Source organism: Diadema antillarum, unplaced genomic scaffold, assembly GCF_040938485.1.
Source record: "Diadema antillarum isolate AM-2024a unplaced genomic scaffold, OU_Dant_1.0 scf00000134, whole genome shotgun sequence".
NCBI lineage: Eukaryota > Metazoa > Echinodermata > Echinoidea > Diadematoida > Diadematidae > Diadema > Diadema antillarum.
This window is the reverse complement of record NW_027271023.1, coordinates 1,978,801-2,000,202: the sequence shown is the minus strand read 5'-3', so window position 1 is coordinate 2,000,202 and position 21,402 is coordinate 1,978,801. Positions and strand designations below refer to the sequence as shown.

The window sequence follows — 21,402 nt, the reverse complement described above, 5'->3', positions numbered from 1 at the left end:
GTCTTGATCATTACCGAACGTGAACTTGCAGACGGCACCGTGCGTTTCGTTGCACATGACATCGCTCCAGCGGTCGGTGGCAGGGTCCAGAATGGTGCAGGTCTCGAGCGGGCCCAAGCTTGGCTCGCCGTGGCCCCAGTTAGTGTAGGACACAGGCCAACCGTCATCCCAGCTAAATCTATGATCAGCCTGCATTCAGTGTGCGATCAGGGAAGTATGGATCTGTATTATTATTATTCTTATCATTATTATTATCATTGTAATTATAATAATAATAATAATAATAATAATAATAATAATAATTATTATTATTATTATTATTATTTTCATTATTATTATTATAATTATTATTATTATTACAATTATTATTAATATTATTATAATTTTTTATTATTATTATTATTATCATCATCATCATTTTTAGTAGTAGTAGTAGTAGTAGTAGTATTTATTCGACCAGGTAAAGAATATAGGATACAAATCATAAACATTACAAACATGAAACAAAAACCAGAATTAACATTACAAAGGATACACTGCACCGTATACGTTACACAAAATGAAAATGAAATGAATGGAGGCTACAAGGGGTCAGGGCACACAAAAGTAAATACATGTACTATTGCCCGTAGGCATGCAAACCCACACACGTTGCCCCTAAGAAACATTTAACAATCATTCAAAAGTAAAAAAAAAAAATATCACTTAACTCCTGATCCCAACCCCTTAACGCCATGGCCCACATCAAACTTCAAAACATGAAAAACACACAATGCAATTCCAATAATCGTCCAACCATTAACTATTAAAGGGATGATACAGTTTTGCTTGAGATGGGGATTCAGGTTTTATCTTTCTGCATGTTGATTAGAAACCATTAATTATGAAATATTAATGAGCATACAAATATAAAAGGAATCAAAAGTTTATTTGATTAAAATTGGTTTTGAAAAGGCTGAGATATCCCAAAACAAAGACGTCCAATAAAAGGTGGGTCCTACGTTTATTAAGACCATGTTGTTTTACTTTATTTTGGATATCTCAGCTATTCAAAAACCGATTTTCATCAAATAAGACTACAACCATGACAATCTATGCCTCTGAAAGCATACGTACTACTATTATAGACCTAAAGATTATCTATCACGTGGTTTTTTTTCGCAGTATCGTTGGTCCTCACACTTTCACGAATACCTACATAATATACTTATGCATTTACTAATGTGAGATACATTCGTTTTACTAATTCACTTGTTTGTGGTACATCAAAAGGTAGGTTGGTCTCGTTTTCAAGCCATGCCACTGTATCTTCTGAAGATTTACAATGGTTGATAGACTGCATTAGTAGCTGTCACTCATGGATAAAAGAAACTTGTTTCCATGAAGTTGTTTCTTGTTATTCTGTATAACATGGCGTTTGTTTGTTTGTTGTTTTTTCATACCACTGCTACAAATGACAAAAGTCGTAACAGCAAAACTTAACTACCGGATATTTACATTGTTAATTCGTGAAGAATACCAGTAAAACAAACAAACAAACAAACTAAAAACTAGATGGCAAACTCTGTCATTTACAATGAAAATAATAACATTTCACTGTAAACATTATCTTTATTTTTTTCCATAGAGAAAAAATATATATTTCATCAATCACTTCTGATGCAAGGTCCAAACAATACTCGAGAAATACTTTCTTCGATAGACTTTGGGTTACATTTTTCTGTTAAAAATGAAGCCCTGAAATAAAATCGATCAATCCTAGTCGACAGTTTGGAATATAATTGACAGGAGGACTTTCATTTTATTAAGTGGATCTATGTGTGTACGTCTGTTGAAGGGCGAAGGATCTAAAGTGGAACCTTGGAAGCTAATGAGTGTTTCATTATTATTGTACAAGCTGCAATATTTCAGAATAATAATGATAATTTGCTTTCAGATATGTTTTGTGCCTTTCATGTTTGAAAGTATGTATCACATTGAGCTTACTTTTTAACTGTAAATAGAAAATATACATATAAATACATATTTTTCCATTTTCAAAGTATAAATGTGTGAGTGTGTGTGTATGTATGTTGTGTGTTGAAGGCGGGGGGGGGGGTATGTCCCAACCCCACCCTTTTCAGCGACAAAGAAGCAGAGGAATACGAATTTATAGAAATGATTGAATACTTACGAAGGTGAGCCCAATGTACATGGGGGAGGTGATACCTTCAGAAGCCATCATGAGGAGAATATTTTCGTGCTCATAGACGGAGTTTATTGAAGCAAGTGTGCTGTCAAGCCCATCCGATACGCATAGTCTATCAAAATGGGCAGGATTTGCAACAGATTATCTAATTGTTGGTAACACTTTTCCAGAAGTTTAAATATATTTCTACTCTAGCAATCTGGTGAATTTTTTTCTTTCTGTTTTCACGCAAATAAAATAAATTTGAATATTTATCATCTACTTTTTCTCCACCATACGACACGGAGTAAAATGCGGTTGCCGATGCGATGACTACCTAGGGTTAATTTTTGCAGGAAAAAGACCCCAAACTTGTCTGGTAAAAGTGCAGCTGACATTTTGTGCAATGCCTTCTAGAGCAGAGTTATGTTTAATATTAGAAATTATGTTATATCATAACCTGTCAGAAACAGAGCACGAAACTCGATAGCTTTGCAATACTTTTTTTGTCTTAAAAAAAAAAACAACGAGACAGTTGACGGGGAAAAACAAACCTTCTGGTTAACTTTCAATAAAAGAGGCAAGTTTGTTATGCAAAACGCTAAAACAAAGCGAAGTCTTGAAATATAATTTCGTTCAGAGGAGTAGCATAATTTGAAAGAAATTTTAAAATTTAGAAATAAAAAAAATAGAAAAGACATAGCAGAAACTTTTTCATGACACACATATCAATTATAGGGAAAACAACATTTGAATGATAATTAAAAGAGGAAAGACATGGAGAGAGAGAGCGTAAGAGGAGCCCGGAGGGGGGAATTGAGAGGAAAAAGGAGTAGGAGAGATGAAGGAAAGGGACTCACGCCTCAGCTTCATCCCGTGTGTACGATCCGTTGTGGAGTTTAAAGCACGAGTTGCCATAGTGATAGTAACTTTGGCACAGTGACAACGTTGGTGCCACGGGAGTGCCATCAGGATCTGAGTGGTATAATCAGCAGGGGATACAAAATATCAAAACTACGTTGATATTCAATGATATTGATTATGATATTTAAGGCGCCATATCTAACCTTGTTAAGAAAGAAAAAAGAATAAGTCACGTAATATTAAATTATACCATCGTGTATCATCCATCACAGCGTTAGTGCTCCCCGATTACCAGCGACATACCAAATACGTGTTGCGGCGTCAACATAGTACGTACATTGTACATGTTGTATACTATGCTATGAAGACGCATAAAGCGTGAAAAAAATACAAGAGAACGAGATCTGATTATTCATCTGAGTATACGAGTATACGGTATAGGCCTTAAAGAAAACCTGAGTTGGAAAATTTGAATGTGGAAAAAATCTTTATATGGAAAAGGGGAAAAACGACAATAAAGTATATTGGAATGTGAGCATACAAGTTGTTCCCATGGTGACGCTTGTTTTTTTGTTTTTTGTTTTTCATCGCCTGATGCATTCACCAGTGAGATTTCTTTTTAGGACAGAATACTTCATATTCACTGTACATTATCTGAATTTCTGTCTGTCTGTTTCGTCGTATTATATTGTCTTTTAGTTCTGCAGTTTAATCCGTGGCTACCTAACATACACTCATCCCGTTTTCGTTCAGGAAAATCTATTTTAACTTATTCCTTCAATTACCTGTGATCCCTAAAATAATACGGTTTTCTTTATCCAGGGTAGTCGATTCTTCAGTGTTACCACTGCTCTGCCAACGAGCCCTGCCTTTATCACTCTAGCGTTCCCAGGTACACATTTATACACCTGGGTCGAGAGGGACATGGTGGGAAAAAACATCTTGTCCAAGTATGTAGGCTACTGGACGGGATTCGAACTCGGTCATCAGATTAAAAGTCGATAGTCTTATCCACTATGCCAGCCTGTAAAGTGTTAATAACTTCCCATAAGCGGTGTTTGAATGTTTGTGACGTATACAATGCTGATGGTATAAAGCAGTCTAGCATTTAAGTTCAATGCTTACCTCGAGGACGTTGGCACAAAGCATAGTACTGCTGGGTACACTCAGCGTCGTTCCACGTGCCTGGTAAGGCACCATCAGATCCGTACATGTGGACACAATTCTCTAGCTGTAGGGTGTGACAATGTAGATGATTATTTCAATTACACATTTGACACTTTGAACTATACGTAATTATTGTTACAGCATACATATTATCTATAACACACAAACACACACAGACACACACACACACACACACACACACAACTGCATGAGCAAGAGTATGAACAAGGAGCTTCAAACAGAGTAACTGATGACCGATATCATCACTGGTGCTGTGAGACCGGGGGAGGGGGGAACTATGTGCATACACACACCAAATACAAACGCATTACTGCATATTCCTAAAATCCATAGAGGGAAAGAAAGTATTCTTATATTAAAACAAGGCTCTATATTAGCGTTGGCTCGGTGGCGACCAAGTTTCAAAAGGCTATCTTTTTGTGGCTCGATTAATAGGCGCTTGTGAATTAATTTTGAACGTATGAATGAAGGTTTACTCACGCCACCCCAGTTGTTAGGCTCGTTAGTAGCCCAGTTGGTGTGGAAGACCGGCGAGCCGTCAGACCACGTGAACAAGCCCTCGTGGTCACGGTCATTCAGGCCGAGCCAGACGGGTCCCGCGATGTTTTCGAGGAGGGACACGGCGAGCGCTTTACAACATCAACCAAAAGGGCAGGGAAGGTACATTGGTGAAACCAGCATAAACAGAAATATTTGTAAATATGGGTCTTTTGCTCCTTCTAGTAGTTACATTTAGTCGATAAAAAATGTCAGTAATACATGTAGGTATGATTATTTTTTTCCTCGTTTCGTTTTTCTTAACACCGTCTGTGTGCAATACGCGTAGACCGTAATATCTTTCAATTGCTGCTCCATCGACAAAACGAAATATCAAAGAATTTTGTCGCTATCTGCTTTCATTTACAGCATTCCAGATGCTGGAGCAATGTCTAACCGCACCCCACCCCCCGCCTCCGCCACCCCCACTCTATACCATTTGTCAAGATACATAGATTTGAAAAACGGAATGCTTTCGCATAGCATACCTCCGTTGCGGTCCAGAATAATGTGGCATACAGGGGGTTTACACGGTGGCGCATAAAGTACAAAGTGTTAAGTAACCAATCAAAAATTACAATCTCATTAAGCCTACGTACTTGTATTTTTTTTTTACTTATTCAATGCATTTGCAGGCATTGTAGACCTTTTTTTTTTTAATTCTCAGGAGTCCAAAGAGGAAGGCAGATCAAAATCTCTGAAATACCCATAAAGACAGCCAGGGGGTCCTTCTTCAAATTCGTGAGGTTGGATTTCGTGGCGCGGAAAGTACGAACCTCTTTACCGGAGATTTAGGGAACACGCACGAGGTCTTGTCTTTCCATATAACGATAGGTCTCGTTCTAAACACGACCAAGTTGTCAAGACCTATATTCTTTCTTTGGGAACATATTATGCTATACCTTCTTCTTTGTCATCACGTATGGAGGCCAGGTCTCCCCCAAGGACCATACAGTGGTTCCTAGCCGAAGTCCAGGAGTCCAAGTGGTCCTGGACCTGTAGGCACTTGTTGCCCCACGTCACCCACCCCTTCGGGCAGTATCCGGCGGCGCGCTCGGTCGGAGCAGGAGTCACCGACCCTCCTCCAAGGTTCTTTTTACACATGAACGACATTGTCTCTCCGCAGTCTTTTAGCTTCCAGCCACCTGTAACAAAGAACGGAAAAAAACAAGAACAAAATGTTTAAGAACACACATGTGGAGAATAATATATACTTGCTGAGCGCCACATGTATGAATTGCTATCAGCAGCTCGGTCCTCTTGGATGTGAGTGGAGGGGAAATTGGAAGTAATTTACTCCCAACTAATAATTTCACTTGGTATTAACGAAATTTAAACCAAGTTACTTTAGCCTTCATGTGTCCATATAGCAGGCACTGTACTTGCTAAATCTTTATAGTCAGCATTGAGTAATTCCTCCATGCCTGATCTACTTTAACGTTAAAAAGCCCACTCGTATGTAGTAATATGTGCATAAGTACGAGAGAAATTGGCCACGGTCATACGATAGGGATTAGATCTGGATTGGATAATCTCTAATCATTATTCAACCGATTAGTTCCAGATATCTGTGTAAGTTATTGGTATGGTTAGGGTTGGGTTAGCAAATTTCTAGCAAGCTAATTTGCAACCTACTTTATGAGAGTTACGTTGTATACATATTTGTGAAAAAAATATCTGAATACTTATTCAATAAAAAAATAAGATAACTATTTTCCTGCTTACCCGTCTCAGAGTCCATGGAAATGCAGGACGTCACACTGTTACCAGGTTCGTTGGCGTCCCATTTGAAATAGTTGGCAGGTGATTCGTCTGTCCATCTAATTTTCACGGAAATTGCCAAAAAAGAAGAAGAGGAAGAAGAGGAAAAAGAAAAAGAAAAGATGAATAGCTAGAAAATGGTAAAAAATGAATATAAACTCAACATTACAAGTGAATTTTAAAACTGAATATATAATTAGAACTAGAATTAATGATAAGAATCCATTTTAATGTATACCACACACAAAGCATAGAAAATTATATAAAACAGAAACACACATGCATGACATGATAATCTGTTGTCTATAATTAGGCGCATGGTATAAATGTTATTGATATCTTTGTTCATACTTAAATCTACTCTCAGATATATATATACTCATTTTAAGAGTTAACCTTTCTGATGGCGCTGAAATCACGATCCGGGAATATGTGCTTGCCATTACATTCCATATTTGATCATTTTTTTTTTTTTTTTTTTTAGTTTGTCTCTTCTCAGTAACTAGTTACTTGTTATTCGTCATCACAAAAGCCATTATAATGTCCAGAAAATATATTTCTGGTTTTTGGCAAATAATGCAGATATGTATTTGTTAGATGCTAAGCTTCAAATTTATATATACTTTGCCCTACTTCATTACAAGAAAATATTCCAGAATTAAAAATTAGAAAATTTTAAAAGAATATACTTAGTAACGCCAAAGTCGGCTTTGCGTGCTTTTTTCTTCCTTTTATGACCTTCGTCTGTACACGGGCAACATGATGACGCGGAGCATTGTTAACATCTGCGTCAAGAACCATAATTTATATGGAATTACAATGAAATGCTGAGTCATGTAAACCAAATCTTGCGGATCAGATTGTGCGTTTGAAGGATTATGCAAGGAACACACTTAACGGTATGGAATAATGAGTGAACATTTCAAGCCATGTGACTGGATTGAAGGTAAGCCGAACATGGTAACCGCTGAAAATTTAAAGGGGATGGCTACTGATCAGTGGGAATCAGTGGGAATGCTGGGGATGATTGTTCCAATCCTTGTGGAATTCATTTAAGAGTACATTATATATCTATTGTTGTGTGAAAATGGTTTGCTTCAGAATGGTCTTATATTCAAGTAATGTACAGTTTAATGTTTCCAGGTTAGCATGCCTGTAGAGAGACGGGGCATTTGCACATTACCTGAATATGAGACCGTTCTGAAGCAAATAATTTTCACTCAAGAATATATATATATATATATATATAATTTATATATATATATATATATATATATATATAATGTACTCTTAAATGAATCCCACAAGAATTGGAACTATCATCCCCAGTATTCCCACCGATTACCATTAATCAGTTACTAGTCATCCCCTTTAACCCTAAAAAGACTGGGCTATTTTGGTAAGACGGGGGGGGGGGGGGGGGGCTAAAGGGCCCCCCATAAGATCTCGGTCGTGGATCGCGCGATCGCCGCGGAAATTTGCACAGTGGTAGTGTGCGATGTAATCCACAAGATGGTATATTCAAATTTTCGAAAATTGCCTTTTTTTATTTTATTTTGATTAATTATGCTAATTTATGCGAGAAATCAGACTCTTTGATCTAAATCAGTAAATAAAGCTCCAAAAGTGCTCATTTCTGGTGTATTTATTCTTTTTGGCATTCTTAGCAAATGTACTTGAAAAAAAAATCGGTATCAAAATTAATTTCTTACTTATTTTATTGTTTCATGAATTTCTTATGTATTTCTCTGTTTTTTCGACCTTTTGTTTTTGTTGTTTTTTTACAAAATTTGTGGCAGACACTTTTTGAAGCATGATACTCCTAAAACAAGTTAATTTTAGCCATTGAGAGTAAAATTAAGCATATTATATGGACCATGTGACAAAAACTCAATTTGCATTGACTTTGTACACAAAATCACATTTTTGAGCCATTTTCGGCCTCACGTGCATGTACAAAAAGTTATGTAACTTCAGAACCGTACCCCCGGGCGTCACAAATTTGGTGTCAAAATGTGCGGGAAACTCGAAAGAAAAAAGTCACAGAGCATCGCGGCGAGAGCATTGCGTGTTGCAGAGTAATCGCGCGAAATGCCGAAGGGGGGGGGGGCCCAGTCTTTTTAGGGTTAAACAAGAAGTAACTTACTGAAATCCTCCATGTGTCTCTTGATCGTACATTCCAAGCCACATCACAGTGACCCCATTCGTCTTAACCTATTAAAGTGAAAGATGTAGAGGATAGGAATTTTAAGAGTTACGGTACAATATTAGGAGAGGCGAACGGTTCGTGTGTGTGTGTGTGTGTGTGTGTGTGTGTGTCTGTCTGTCTGTCTGTCTGTCTCCCCTCTCTTGAACCGCTATCTAAACTTGTCGCAGCTCCAAAGTATGACAAAAAAAGTTCGACATAGTGTGCGTCTCAACTTTTGAAATGGGAGCTGTTTTTCAATGCCTAGGAGAAACTAAATCTCAAGGTCATTCCGATACTGAAAACTATGCCTATAAGTGACAATATATATATATATATATATATATATATATATATACACACATGTACATGGATAAACTTTGGGGTTCTTATGAAAAATCTTTCTACCACTTTGTGGAACACTATTTGGAAATATATCTTGACCTCGGCCAAAACGTTCGAACTCTATACTTCACTTCATTTTGCTAGGATGAATTCTTGCCAAGCTGCCCAATTCAACCACTATTACTACTACTACTACTATTACTGATGATGATGATAATGATAATACAATAATGATCATAATAACAATGATAATGATAATAGTAATAATAATAAGAAGAAGAAGGAAAAAACAATATCAATAATGATACAATACATTTATTAGACACTTCATACGGATGTTTCGCAGAGTTTACCAGAAATTAGATTATACTTTAATCAACCACTATTATGTCAACTTTCAGTAATTTCTGACTACATCTGTCGTTAATGTTGTTCATATTAACTTGTGCTTTACAAATCTGTTTTTAGATGATAAGACTCACCAATTCCTGGACGAAGTAATTTTCGTCCTTGCTGTGCACAGACACCATGTTCGATTGCTCCGCGGAGCAGCGAGAGAGGGCGTCGAACCACGTAACGCGGTTGGCCGAATCACTACCCATGAATAGGTAACACGTGTCGAGATCCGCATTGTAGTCCCAGCGTTGCCAATTTCCGCCCTCCTCGCACCGCTCGGCTATAAAAAGAAGAAAGAAAAAAATAAAAAGATTGGCACAAATGCAAATGAAAAAAAAAAGACAACGTAATTCAAATAGTGAACATGCAAGTTGGAATAAATAGCGAAATGTTGACTCTCGGACAAACCTGACAATAGTACGTTGAATACGAGATCAATGTTGTCTTGTTCTTGTTGTTGTTGTGTTGTTGTTGTTGTTTTTTATCGGGGGCGCGGTTTGGTTATTTTTGTTGTTGTTGTTGTTGTTTATTTTGCCCCTCTATAGTAGGAGGGTTTTATACAATTATTTCATAGTAAACGGGCGTAAATATGTAAAGTCATCAGTATTATCACAATTGCACATGTCAACACAATGTTCTACGTTGTCGGAAAGTATTCAACAGAATGTTCAATGTATCAATCCATTACATCACATGTCTACTATCTACAAGACACTAATACGTCTATCAAATATTATTCAGTTCAATGACTCTGCCACTATGTGAAGTGGATAAGAAAAAAATGATAACTTTGCAAAAATAGCAGTTCACACAACATCGTCTTGAGTGAGTGCTGCCGAACTCCATTCTATAGACTCACATTTTCCTGGCGAAACAGGGGGCATCGTTGTGTACATCTCTGAACCTGCACAGATAAGACAAAATACATTGAAAATAATCGTAGTCATTCTCATCGTTAATCTAATACCATACTTATATACCTAAAAATTTCCATTCAACATTTCAGTGTACTAGTATTCTGCATCTTTTCAAGATAAAGTAAAGATTATAACTTTCTGAAAGTCGGCATCGCAACGCGATCAAAATCCGTAACGGTACGATTATAGATATTCCCCTCGATTTCATGCCATAAAGATATAGAATTGTAGAAGAGATTTGAGCGGTAGTCAACGAGAGACACGTCAGGACATCAAATTATTATTTGTTTTTTATCATCAGAATTACGAAGTTTGTTATACTAGTAACACTTTTGCGAAAATATGTGACCTTGCATCATTGAACCAATTGAAAGTAACACGCTCCGATTCTATGCCAATGACCATTTATTCGGATGCTTATTTCAAAGTGAAAAAAAAAATATTTAAAAAAAATGGTCACTCAATGTGAATTCACAAAAAGAAAAGAAAATTATCATGACAGGGAAACTTAAACGTCAGTTTTCTAAAACGATAAAGTCAGGCTAAGAACCAGTCTTAGGTTAATCTTATTGAATAAGAGGATTTTGAAAATTCTGCAACCATCACAATTAAACGTGATCAACTAGGACTTACTTTTTTTCTTAACTCCACCATATACATACAATTTCAAACTACATAAAAGAGAAAAAATAATAAACTTTATACAACAACAAATCACAGGTATTAGGACCCGAGTGGTTTCTGAGAGTAGGGGGGATAGCAGACGACGTCACCTTTTGGCGCTTTACATATCCAGCTCCTCTTGGATTCCATAGGTATGAATTGCCAACCATTGTCTATATTTGCGGGGTACATCACAGCCGCTAGATACTGTCCGTCCTCTAAATCGTCCGGTACACCAGGTCCCCAGTTCACATAGTTCAGCTCACTGTCATCGTACCACTGGAAATCTGCAATGGGCAAGACAGACAACACAGGTTTCACAGAAAACCACAAGAGTGCTGGCAAGTGGAGCAAGGCAATTTCGAGATTTTTGTATCGTTCACTTGCTTGCAAGACAAATACACAGCACAACATGATACGGACCCTTTATTTAAGTGTATTTCCGGCCAGGTGAACACTTTGTTTTGATCTTATTAATAAATAAAGGTTGAAAAGTCATTTGCCGCAAGCGTCTTAAGCCCATGGAAAAAAGAGTATTATTTTGCGACCGACGACGAAAAGCAGACAAATTAATGCTTCTTTCATTTCATTCAGTTTCCTTCATTCTTTTTTTTTTTCATTCATTCATTTAATTCACCTTGCTTGATGTGCAATTTGTTGAGCTTTATCCTCTACAAACTGTACAGTATGTAGTTCGTAAGAATTTTTAAAAACATTTTAATATCGTCTCCTTAATGTTATGTACTTAAAGCTATTCTATTCGTGATGTAAATAGTCTGAAGAAAGACTGCACGATAACTTCCATCATGATCGCGTGGTGATTCATAATTTCGTCACTAATTATAATGGTATCTATAGATTTAAACGTCAAATAGCACATACACCCTCCGCCATATTCTGTGAGACCAAGCCAGAATTCTTCCTCCACGTTAACCCTAAAAGAAACCAAAAAGAAACAAAATGAGATAAGAAGGTAGTTATCTCATACTTGAAACAAATACACAGAAGTACAAAACATTTTCATATATTGCAACTGATTGACAAATTGCCCTACATCGACGTAAATAAACACTGAATTGATCAGTGTTTTAGTAGTAGCCACGATAAAATCATGGGCGTACGTACTCGAGCATAATTCGAACCTACGACCTCCTGATCTCCGGACAGGCGTCATCTCCACTAGACCGCCGAGCTTTCGCCCGACAGCAAGTGTTGGTTCTAATCCTTATAGCATGCAGTGGGTACTGCGTAATTATTCAAATTCATGAAAATCTTCCGTCGAGATGTTTTCATTGCAAATGATAGACAAATTGCCCTACATCGACGTGAATAAGCACTGAATTGATCAGTGTTTAGTAGTAGCCATGATAAGCCATGATATGGATTTGAATTTTCATACATATTCTTAAACCCAAAAAGCAATAGGGATTTGCGGCATATACTTAGCGTCAAACTATGCATAACATGTATTTCGAATTGAATTAAGAGAGACATGGATATTGTGATAATGATGGTTGTACAAATAAAAAAAAAAGCTACATGTATCGCGCCAACTCCAAGCAAGAAGCTCAGGGTGCCTGTACGATATCTGTACAGAAAGAAAATATTCTTCCACATCCTCCTCATCAACGCAAATTCTTCCCTTTAGTATACCTTTTTTTGAATGTTTACGCTAGGACTAATACAACTAAAGACAAACTAACAACTGGCATAAGATTTATTTAGAATTGAGGTAGTCATACTTTACTGCTACTCAAAGCAATTGTAAGACTTGAAGCCAAAACATAGTTCTCGTATGCAAGCATAACTGTTGATTATTGTTCTTAAATGTATGCTTATACATAAGAAATGTGTGAAATAACGTTGTAATAAGCCTACATGTACACGATTTCAGTTGGGTTACGCCCAAAATGCGAAATATTGACACACACACACACAAAAAGTGCCGCAAGTCAACAATCTTAGAGGTTACCCCATAGTGGTTGCTACTTTTTTTTTGTCATAATCGATTATTTTAGTAATTGACAAATTAGGCCACAACGATATCCATTGATCTTCCACGCTAGATTGAATACTATTATGCAGCTTGTTGGAAAATAAGACAGCAAGGGCATGCGATCGATCACCACGTTAACGTTCTAGGCTGAACGGGAGGTTTACGGGGAGGGCTCTTCTGTAGTAAAAGTCGTGTACTGCGATCGAAATTATTCTACACTTTTATAGTTAAATCTCGAAACGCTAAACAAATCATCATCGTGGCAGATCGCGTCAGCCAGGTTCCTGGTAGACCCCTTCGATGTACTGAAAGGAAATTTCAAACGATGAATTTTGAGCCCTTCCGAGAACTATGTTTTGACTTTAAAGTATTCTGACAAAATAATTGGGCTGAGCAGTACTCTGGTGTCAGTGCTTGGACTTGCTCCTGTATAAACAGCTCTTCCCTATGGCTGTGAAGGCTGGCCAAGTATGAGGACCAGTCAGAGGTGCGATAAAAGCAGTCGTAGAGGGCGTTGATGAAAGAAAGACGGTTGGTCTCATTTTGCTCCCGCTGAATCTAGTGATAGGTTTGAAGCGGAGATTTAAAATAGGTTTAGTACTGAAACTTTCGAGTATACCCTTCGTGATATTTTTTTTAATAACACATCATATCGAGAAGACGTTATTTTATGTTTTATGTAATTGTTTATCATTTACTTACATTTGCGGCCCAGTTTGAGCATGACTTAAGTTTACTTATTCATCGACTGACATACACTCAACACATATGAGTTTGATGGTAATATTGGCCATGCCCCATTTTCAAACATGCATCATTAGATGCAAATTAAACATTTCTAGTCCTACCCTTTGGTAAAAAAACATGCATATACATAATATTCCTGGAGTCGTAATCAAACATATTCCACACTTTCTTTTTTTTCCAGCAAGTTTAATCGGAAATATCTCAATTTAACAAGAATGTAACTAAAAATGTTAATCAAAATTATTTATCAAATGTTTTCAGGGTTGTTTCTGCCAATGAAAAAAGAAGTAACATAAATGGTATGTTGTAAAAAAGTTAAAGAAATGTTGTTATTGTAATTATGTACAAGTGCAGTAGGCCACTTTTTGTCGATGACTGAATTATTATTCTGTTTTGTATTCAAAGAAATATTTGTAAATGTCACTTTCTGAATATGTGTATAAATAAAACACCCTGTGGAAGGGGAAAAAAAGAATGTAATTAACTTCTCTCTCTCTCTCTCTCTCCCTCTCTCTCTCTTGGAAAGAACACAGTGTCCCACAGAATGGAACAATGTGAAACACAGTGTGAACACGATGTGAACACATTGTGAACACGATGTGAAACACAGTGTGAACACGATGTGAAACACAGTGTCAACATGATGTGAAAACATTGTGAACACGATGTGAAACACAGTGTGAACACGATGTGAAACACAGTGTGAACACGATGTGAACACAGTATGAACACGATGTGAAACACAGTGTGAACACGATGTGAAACACAGTATGAACACGATGTGAACACATTGTGAACACGATGTGAAACACAGTATGAACACGATGTGAACACATTGTGAACGCGATGTGAAACACAGTGTGAACACGATGTGAACACATTGTGAACACAGTGCAGTGTGAACTGTCTTTGAGTCTTTCTTTAACATTGTGAACACATTGTGAATCATCATTCAGAGAGTGAAATCATCATTACACTGTTAAATTCGAATGTTTATTCTCACGTTTGGTACTTAAGTGTTTGTATGCGAATAATTTTTTTTTTTGTGTGTGTGCGTGTGTGTGAAGAAAAAGAATGATAACAAATCGTTATGCAATCAAATTCTCAAATTTTTTCGTGTCACTGTTTGTGTATTGTTTTTCTTCTGAACTTTATACTTTCTATAGTTCGTAACGTACAGTATATTGGTTGGTATCTTACCAAGTAGCAATAAGACTCGTAGCCCACCCAGCCAGGTGCGCAAGACCCGTCTGGTGAGGGTGTTGGTGGGTACTCTGGGACGTAGTCATCACGTCGTGGTTTCTGACATATGGCGGAATACCTGCTGTCACACGATTGGTCGTCCCACCTACCATTGCTGTCCTCCCCTGCACTCACAGCTACACACGGATGCTGGTCATTGCCTACCATGTGAAGAAGACAGAGGGAAAGAAAGTTTCATGTCTCCTTCAGCCCTGGGCGTTATTTGGTAAATATTCCTCTTACATAATGTTTCTAACTTGTTAGTAATGGGCGTCATTTACTACTTTACACTACCGCCAAGTTGCTGTGTAGGTGTGGAGATCAAATATCCATAAATGTTTACTCTCGACTATTGTGACTCACAGACAGTAAATTCTAGGATATTTATTGATATCATCAGAGCTCCTTTCCGAATACATATACATAGAAAATTTCAAAAAAAAAAAAAAAAACCAAACACACGATTTGCTGAACCTTTCGTGGTAAGGGTTCACGCTTCCATATTCCATATATCAATATGCATAAAGTTATAAAACACATTTTCTATAATTTCAAAGGCCATATGCCTATACATACATTCATACATACATACATACATACATACATACATATATACATTTCTAGACATCACACTGGTTGTGTGTGCATGTGTGTGCATGTGTGTGTGTGTGTGTGTGTGTATGTGTGTGTGTGTGTGTGTATGTGTGTGTGTGTGTGTGTGAATTCTAGATCCCTTACCTGGCTGTCTGGTGTCCCAGTAAGTGTGCGTCACGGGTTGTCCGCCTTCCCAGTGGTAAGTTCCTTCCCGATTCGGATCGTGAAGTCCAATCCAGTACAGGCCGTTCTTACCAGACAGAGCGTCCATGATTGCAATTTCCTCTTCACTTTAATATGCGAAAGAAAGGCCAGAAAGACAGAATTTTCTCACCCCATCACTGCTTCTACTCTTCAAATACCATAAACTGTCATAATGATGTCATTGTTGAGAGCAATATCAACGAGACAATGAAAAAAATAGGAATAGAGAAACAATGTAACTATGAACTAAGATAAAAGTACGCTTAACAACAATTTGGGCTTTAAACAACCTCAGATTGAGCCAAAGACAGTTGTGTGAAATGAAGTTATGAAAAGGTTTGCAAGCCGAATGTAAGCAAGTCCTGATCACTCCAACAAGCAACATATTAGAACTCGATTTACCTGTTGGGAATGTAGGCTATGGTTGTGTTGGTAGATTTGCCGTGATCCGTGTAGGACTTGCACTCTGCCACGGCATCTTCCCAGCTCAGCTGTGTCTCTAGGAGCAGGTAACAGAACGTGTCGCTGCCGAACCAACCCTGTAGGACGAGAGAAGTTTAGACGTTATTAAGGTATGGAACATGAGTGCGTAATCACCCATACGTTCTATCTTCGTTCTGTGGTAAAATAACCGGTTGAACAACCTGTTTTGATACACTGCTGTGCGTCCGTTTACATGATGTGAGCAATTCTAACTTCTAGATTGCTCGCCATCTTAGCGTTTGAATCACGTTGTTTCGATCCTAATAGACTACTTATTTTCGGTCTTTGCACAGACCGGTAGACCTGTTCAACATTTTAGGCTGGGTGTGTAAATGCATCAAACAGTCCAGGTCCTATTTCGAATCCCCCTTTTCTTCATTTTCATTCTATTTTACGTGTCCTGTATAGTCTGGTGAAAGATTGCTGTGTGGTGTTTTTCCCATGAATTACCATTGGACAGTCAAATTCTGGTGGTGGAATCTCGGATGGACCAAAGGCAGATGCCGTTTTCTTGCACACGTAGCCGAAATCTTCGTCATCGCACTGGTAGTCTGCCCACTTACCGGCATAGTACTTCCGTCCTGTGCTCTCTTTGCCATTCTGAGGGGGCAAAGAAACGGACAGAAAATGTCATCACTTGAATGGATGAGGGTATCAAAACAATGGACGAAAACTATTCTGCGAAGGCTGACAAAATAGCAAAAGCTTGCTTTCTTGAATCAGTTGTACGAAAATATGACCAAATATTCCGTCACTGCTTTGTTTTCCATGGTTGCACCGATACTTCTTTTATTTCATCCATCGATCCATGCTCAGCAGTCTGATGTTTGCAGATCAATTCAATTCAATTCAATTCAAATTTCATTTTATCTTTAGAAAAGAACATAGACATTTCACTTTCGTTGGTTACAGAGAATAAAGCAAAACAAAGTAAACTGAGAGCACATGAATATGAATGGTAGATGAAGTGGTTTTACATTACTACCCGATCTGCAAACATGAATCTATTGTTTTCAGAATTGCACTTGCGACCTTGTAGGGCGTGTCATTATGACTTTAGTACATTCATTTTGAAGAACTGATAATATCCCTCAGCATCTGGCCCCTCAATAAAGGCCTGGCGGAAAAAGGCCCCCTCACACTGTTATTCTCAGACCTAAGAGTGGAGAAATAGTGAAGAATCCCGAACTACAGCGTACCTGAGAGTACGTGAAGATGCAGTCCTGAGCCTCGGCGAAATCGTCCGGTTCGCCCGAGTTCCAGTTGGTGTATGTGACTTCTGAACCATCAACCCATTCATACGTCATCTGGTGCATGCGATCGTTCAACCCAAGCCAGGCTCCTTTGCTGGTCAAAACTTACGATTACAGAAAGAAAAAAGAAAAGAGAAAGCAAAACAAATGATCTAACGGGTAAATAATTTCGTCCGCGTATTGTTTTCCTTCCCTTGAGAATGCCTATACATCTTAAAGGGACTGTACAGTACTGGTTGAGGTGGGGATTCATGTTTTGAACATTCCTAATTGAGATAATGAGAAACCTCTTATGAAATATGAAAGAGCATGTTATCTTAAGAAGGATTCAACGTTTATTTGATGAAAATCGGTTTTGAAATGGCTGAGATATCAAAAAAAAAAGTGACAATAATAAAGGTGACAGGCCACGCCTTTTATTAGGATCTCTTTGTTTCATCTTGCTTTTTAATATCTCAGACATTCCAAAACCGATTATCATCAAATAAACTTTTGATACCCCTTAGAATTGCACGCTCTTTGACATCCCATAGAGCGGTTTCTGAATTTCTCACAAAACATTAAATGCTGAATCCTCACCTCGACCAGAACTGTACACACCCTTTAAGGTTCAACTTAAACACAGCATACACACGCAGATGGCATTAACAACTATACATAGATATGTCATAACTTGGCAAATGAAAAAAAAAAAAATATATATATGTAATATATATATATATATATATATATATATATATATATATATATATATAGAGAGAGAGAGAGAGAGAGAGAGAGAGAGAGAGAGAGGGGTGTGTTTTCAGTTGCCAAACCCCTGGGCCGTCGCATCTTAATAGTGTACGTGTAGGTGAGAATAATGAAGAAGGGGTAGACGTAGCTTTTGAATCCTCATAATATGATAAAATCATATTGTTGGCTTCAAAAGCTACATCCACCGCCTCTTCATTATTCTCACCTATATATATATATATATATATATATATATAAAGATATAGTATAACATTCATTGGTCATGGGGGGGCAGGAGCGCTTCAATGTGACATCATATGTGACGTCATAGTCAAGTTCCAAAGGCGGTCATGTCGAGATGTCTATTGGACATCAACTGAAATCATCTTAAATCACCACAGTACATAATTATAATGCAGCTCTGGTGACCTCACCCAGGTTGACTGAATGGGAAAGAGTATTTGTTTTTGTTTTTGTTTTGCTCTGCCCCGTATTGGTTTGTTCGTATGTTTGTGTTGCCTTTAAGACAACTTGTAATACTTGGAAGAAAAAAAAAAGAAAAAAAAAACCCTATGACCGGGTAATAGTTTAAGCTGCTCCCGAAAAGAGCGGCAAAGCTATGCATCGCAAGTTACCGTCAATGACAGTTCTACATGAGCCAGAGTATAAAGTATCGTATTTGTCTTCTTTTCTTTCTTTCGTTTCCTTACGCTTCTCCTTGTTGTCATAAAGCATGTAGTTGATGGTCCTCTGGTCATAAGAAGAGAGTACTTGAGCGAGGCGGCCCTGTCTCTTCTGGCAGTCAGCGTTAGCCTCTGCCCAAGTCAGCGCCTCGTTGACAACAGTAAAGGTTCGATCTGAAACAAGAAGACACCATTGAATTTAATCAATATGGATCATGAGTTGTTTTACGTCGTCCCCTGCCGAGGACTGAACGATGAGGATACATGTTTAACGTGCCTTGCCTATTGGCACAACTACAATGTACGAGACCGTCGGCTCTATAATTGATAATCTTTGGTCTTGTTCATCGAGCCAAGTCTGAACAGCTCCTCAAACATGTACTCCGATATGCTGTGATGTCACTACAGTGATACTAAAAAGAGAGCTGTCGACTTCATCAGACAGGAGACTTCTTTATTAGGCTTTGGGATGTTATTCATCACAATTCGCTCTTGAAAATTTAGCAAGCTAACGCTGGGAAAGCATCCTCGAATACAAAGACTTAATAATAGTGATAATGATAATGATAATAATAATAATAATAATACTAATACTAATAATAATAATAATAATAATAATAATAATAATAATAATAATAATAGATGTTTTCTTACATAGCGCATTTCACACTTGTTTAGTATCTCAATGAGCTTTATAGATAATATTACCCAGGTCACTGGATACATTATTTCCGACCATTACTGACAGTGCTCACTCTCCACTCTCCAGAATCGACTTTATCGAATAAGACATATGTATGTTCACTCAACATGTTTCCAACGGAAATGGTCGATTCTATCCAATATCCTAAAATTCTTCTTAAATTAAAGTAAAAAAGGTTTTCAAATCGTAAGAATTCTAGGACTTATATCTTATCTCGTAATACCTTAATCATCGACCTTTCGGACAATTATCAGATATATTTGTCAACCGCAAGGCAAGACCTGGGCCCCGTTTCATAAAACTTGTTATCAGTGACAAGTTGTCTGAGTTGTTATAAGCTACTGAAATCCTTGCATATGACAAGTATGATTGGTCAAGAACAAATTTGTCACAGAAATGTGGCGGTTGTCACTGATAACAAGTTTTATGAAACGGGACCCTGGACTCATGTTCTATGTGTTGCCATTTTTCTTCTTTTTATGTGTGTTTTAACCTAATCATGATAGAGTAATAACGGGAAAAAGGGGGGATTTTACATTGAGTTCATGGCAGAGACTTGTGCGTACCATTATCTCCAGTGTACTGGCTCTCCGGGTCAATGTTCTCGCAGATGTAGCGTTCTGCATTCCCGCAACCCCAGTCATACCATTCGAATTGCTCATTGTCCGAATCAGAATCATCCTGTGGACTTTAGAAAACAAGACAATGAAGGGATAGAGCATGAGTTCATGTATGAAAGGAACACACAGGCAAGACCGGCTTATAATAACATCTAGTGGTTAATGTCCACAAGCAACTACGAATTCTCCAGAATCACATAGCCTGAGAAATGCACGTATATTGATAGAACCATACAAGGAGCATCATGGACCCCTTGAACGTTAATGAATCACAGAGCAACGCCTGGCAATAATGATCATGCTTACAACGATTTCTGCAGAATAACTTCGTAAAGAAGTGGCAAAAACTTGCTTTATTACCTTAAGTTAGTTTACAGTTTACTGTTTCGCATTTTCCCACGAAGTAAACACTTGATGTTGCAGTCTTCATGGGGGAAAAAAATGTTATAATAATTATGATCTACACGCAGTCTGGCTATGAGAACTGTTCAGTTAGACACCACAGTTAGACACCACAGTTAGACACCACAGTTAGACACCACACTACTTCAAAAAAAAAGAAAATCTTGAATGGATATACAACGTGGAATTATCTACTAGTAGACGTCTTGCGAACCTTTCCGATCCCTTTTCTGAAGGTACATTATGTACCAAAATAGCACATGTATCTATTTTCAAAGTCAAATTATTGTTTGAGGAATCTTACAAGCAAGCACATGTAAACAATGGTGTACTGGTTTGAAATAGAATTAAAAATGCAGTTTTATGATAATACGACTGACATGGATGAAGTGAAACGAGTCTGCCAAGTTTTGTTGGGATAAAAAAAAAAAACTTCCGGGACAACTCTGTTTCGGAGTTTACCATAAAGATATAGCATTTATTTGTATCTCTGTTAACAATTACCTGTGCCTTTATTACATGTTATTTTGTTCATTATATTGTTGTACTGATTTTGTAAAATCATTTGTATACTCAATATTTCATTGTATCCAAAATTTGTTGGAGATAAAATAAAACAAATTTACATTGAATTATAATATCATAAACATGGATAGACGTTGTGTTATGCCATCCAAATCATGGCAGTCGAATACAAAGATTAAGTATAGCCTATTCCAT

General features: G+C 37.5%; 1 protein-coding gene across 1 annotated transcript in view; it reads right to left on the bottom strand.

The window, feature by feature from the left end:
• Positions 1–3,023: 3,023 nt before the first annotated feature.
• The window catches only part of LOC139720830 (macrophage mannose receptor 1-like), a 30,366-nt gene continuing 11,987 nt past the window's right edge, over positions 3,024–21,402 (bottom strand). Inside the window, exons 13-30 of the mRNA XM_071632166.1 lie at positions 20,227–20,348; positions 18,985–19,131; positions 17,489–17,646; positions 16,740–16,889; positions 16,209–16,345; positions 15,747–15,892; positions 14,967–15,169; positions 13,420–13,577; positions 11,906–11,958; positions 11,191–11,310; positions 10,303–10,347; positions 9,530–9,723; positions 8,664–8,731; positions 6,482–6,576; positions 5,659–5,901; positions 4,700–4,848; positions 4,157–4,262; positions 3,024–3,142 (exon numbers count right to left, since the gene is read on the bottom strand). Coding sequence (XP_071488267.1) covers positions 3,024–3,142; positions 4,157–4,262; positions 4,700–4,848; positions 5,659–5,901; positions 6,482–6,576; positions 8,664–8,731; positions 9,530–9,723; positions 10,303–10,347; positions 11,191–11,310; positions 11,906–11,958; positions 13,420–13,577; positions 14,967–15,169; positions 15,747–15,892; positions 16,209–16,345; positions 16,740–16,889; positions 17,489–17,646; positions 18,985–19,131; positions 20,227–20,348 — 2,413 coding nt within the window. The remainder of the gene's footprint in view (positions 3,143–4,156; positions 4,263–4,699; positions 4,849–5,658; positions 5,902–6,481; positions 6,577–8,663; positions 8,732–9,529; positions 9,724–10,302; positions 10,348–11,190; positions 11,311–11,905; positions 11,959–13,419; positions 13,578–14,966; positions 15,170–15,746; positions 15,893–16,208; positions 16,346–16,739; positions 16,890–17,488; positions 17,647–18,984; positions 19,132–20,226; positions 20,349–21,402) is intronic.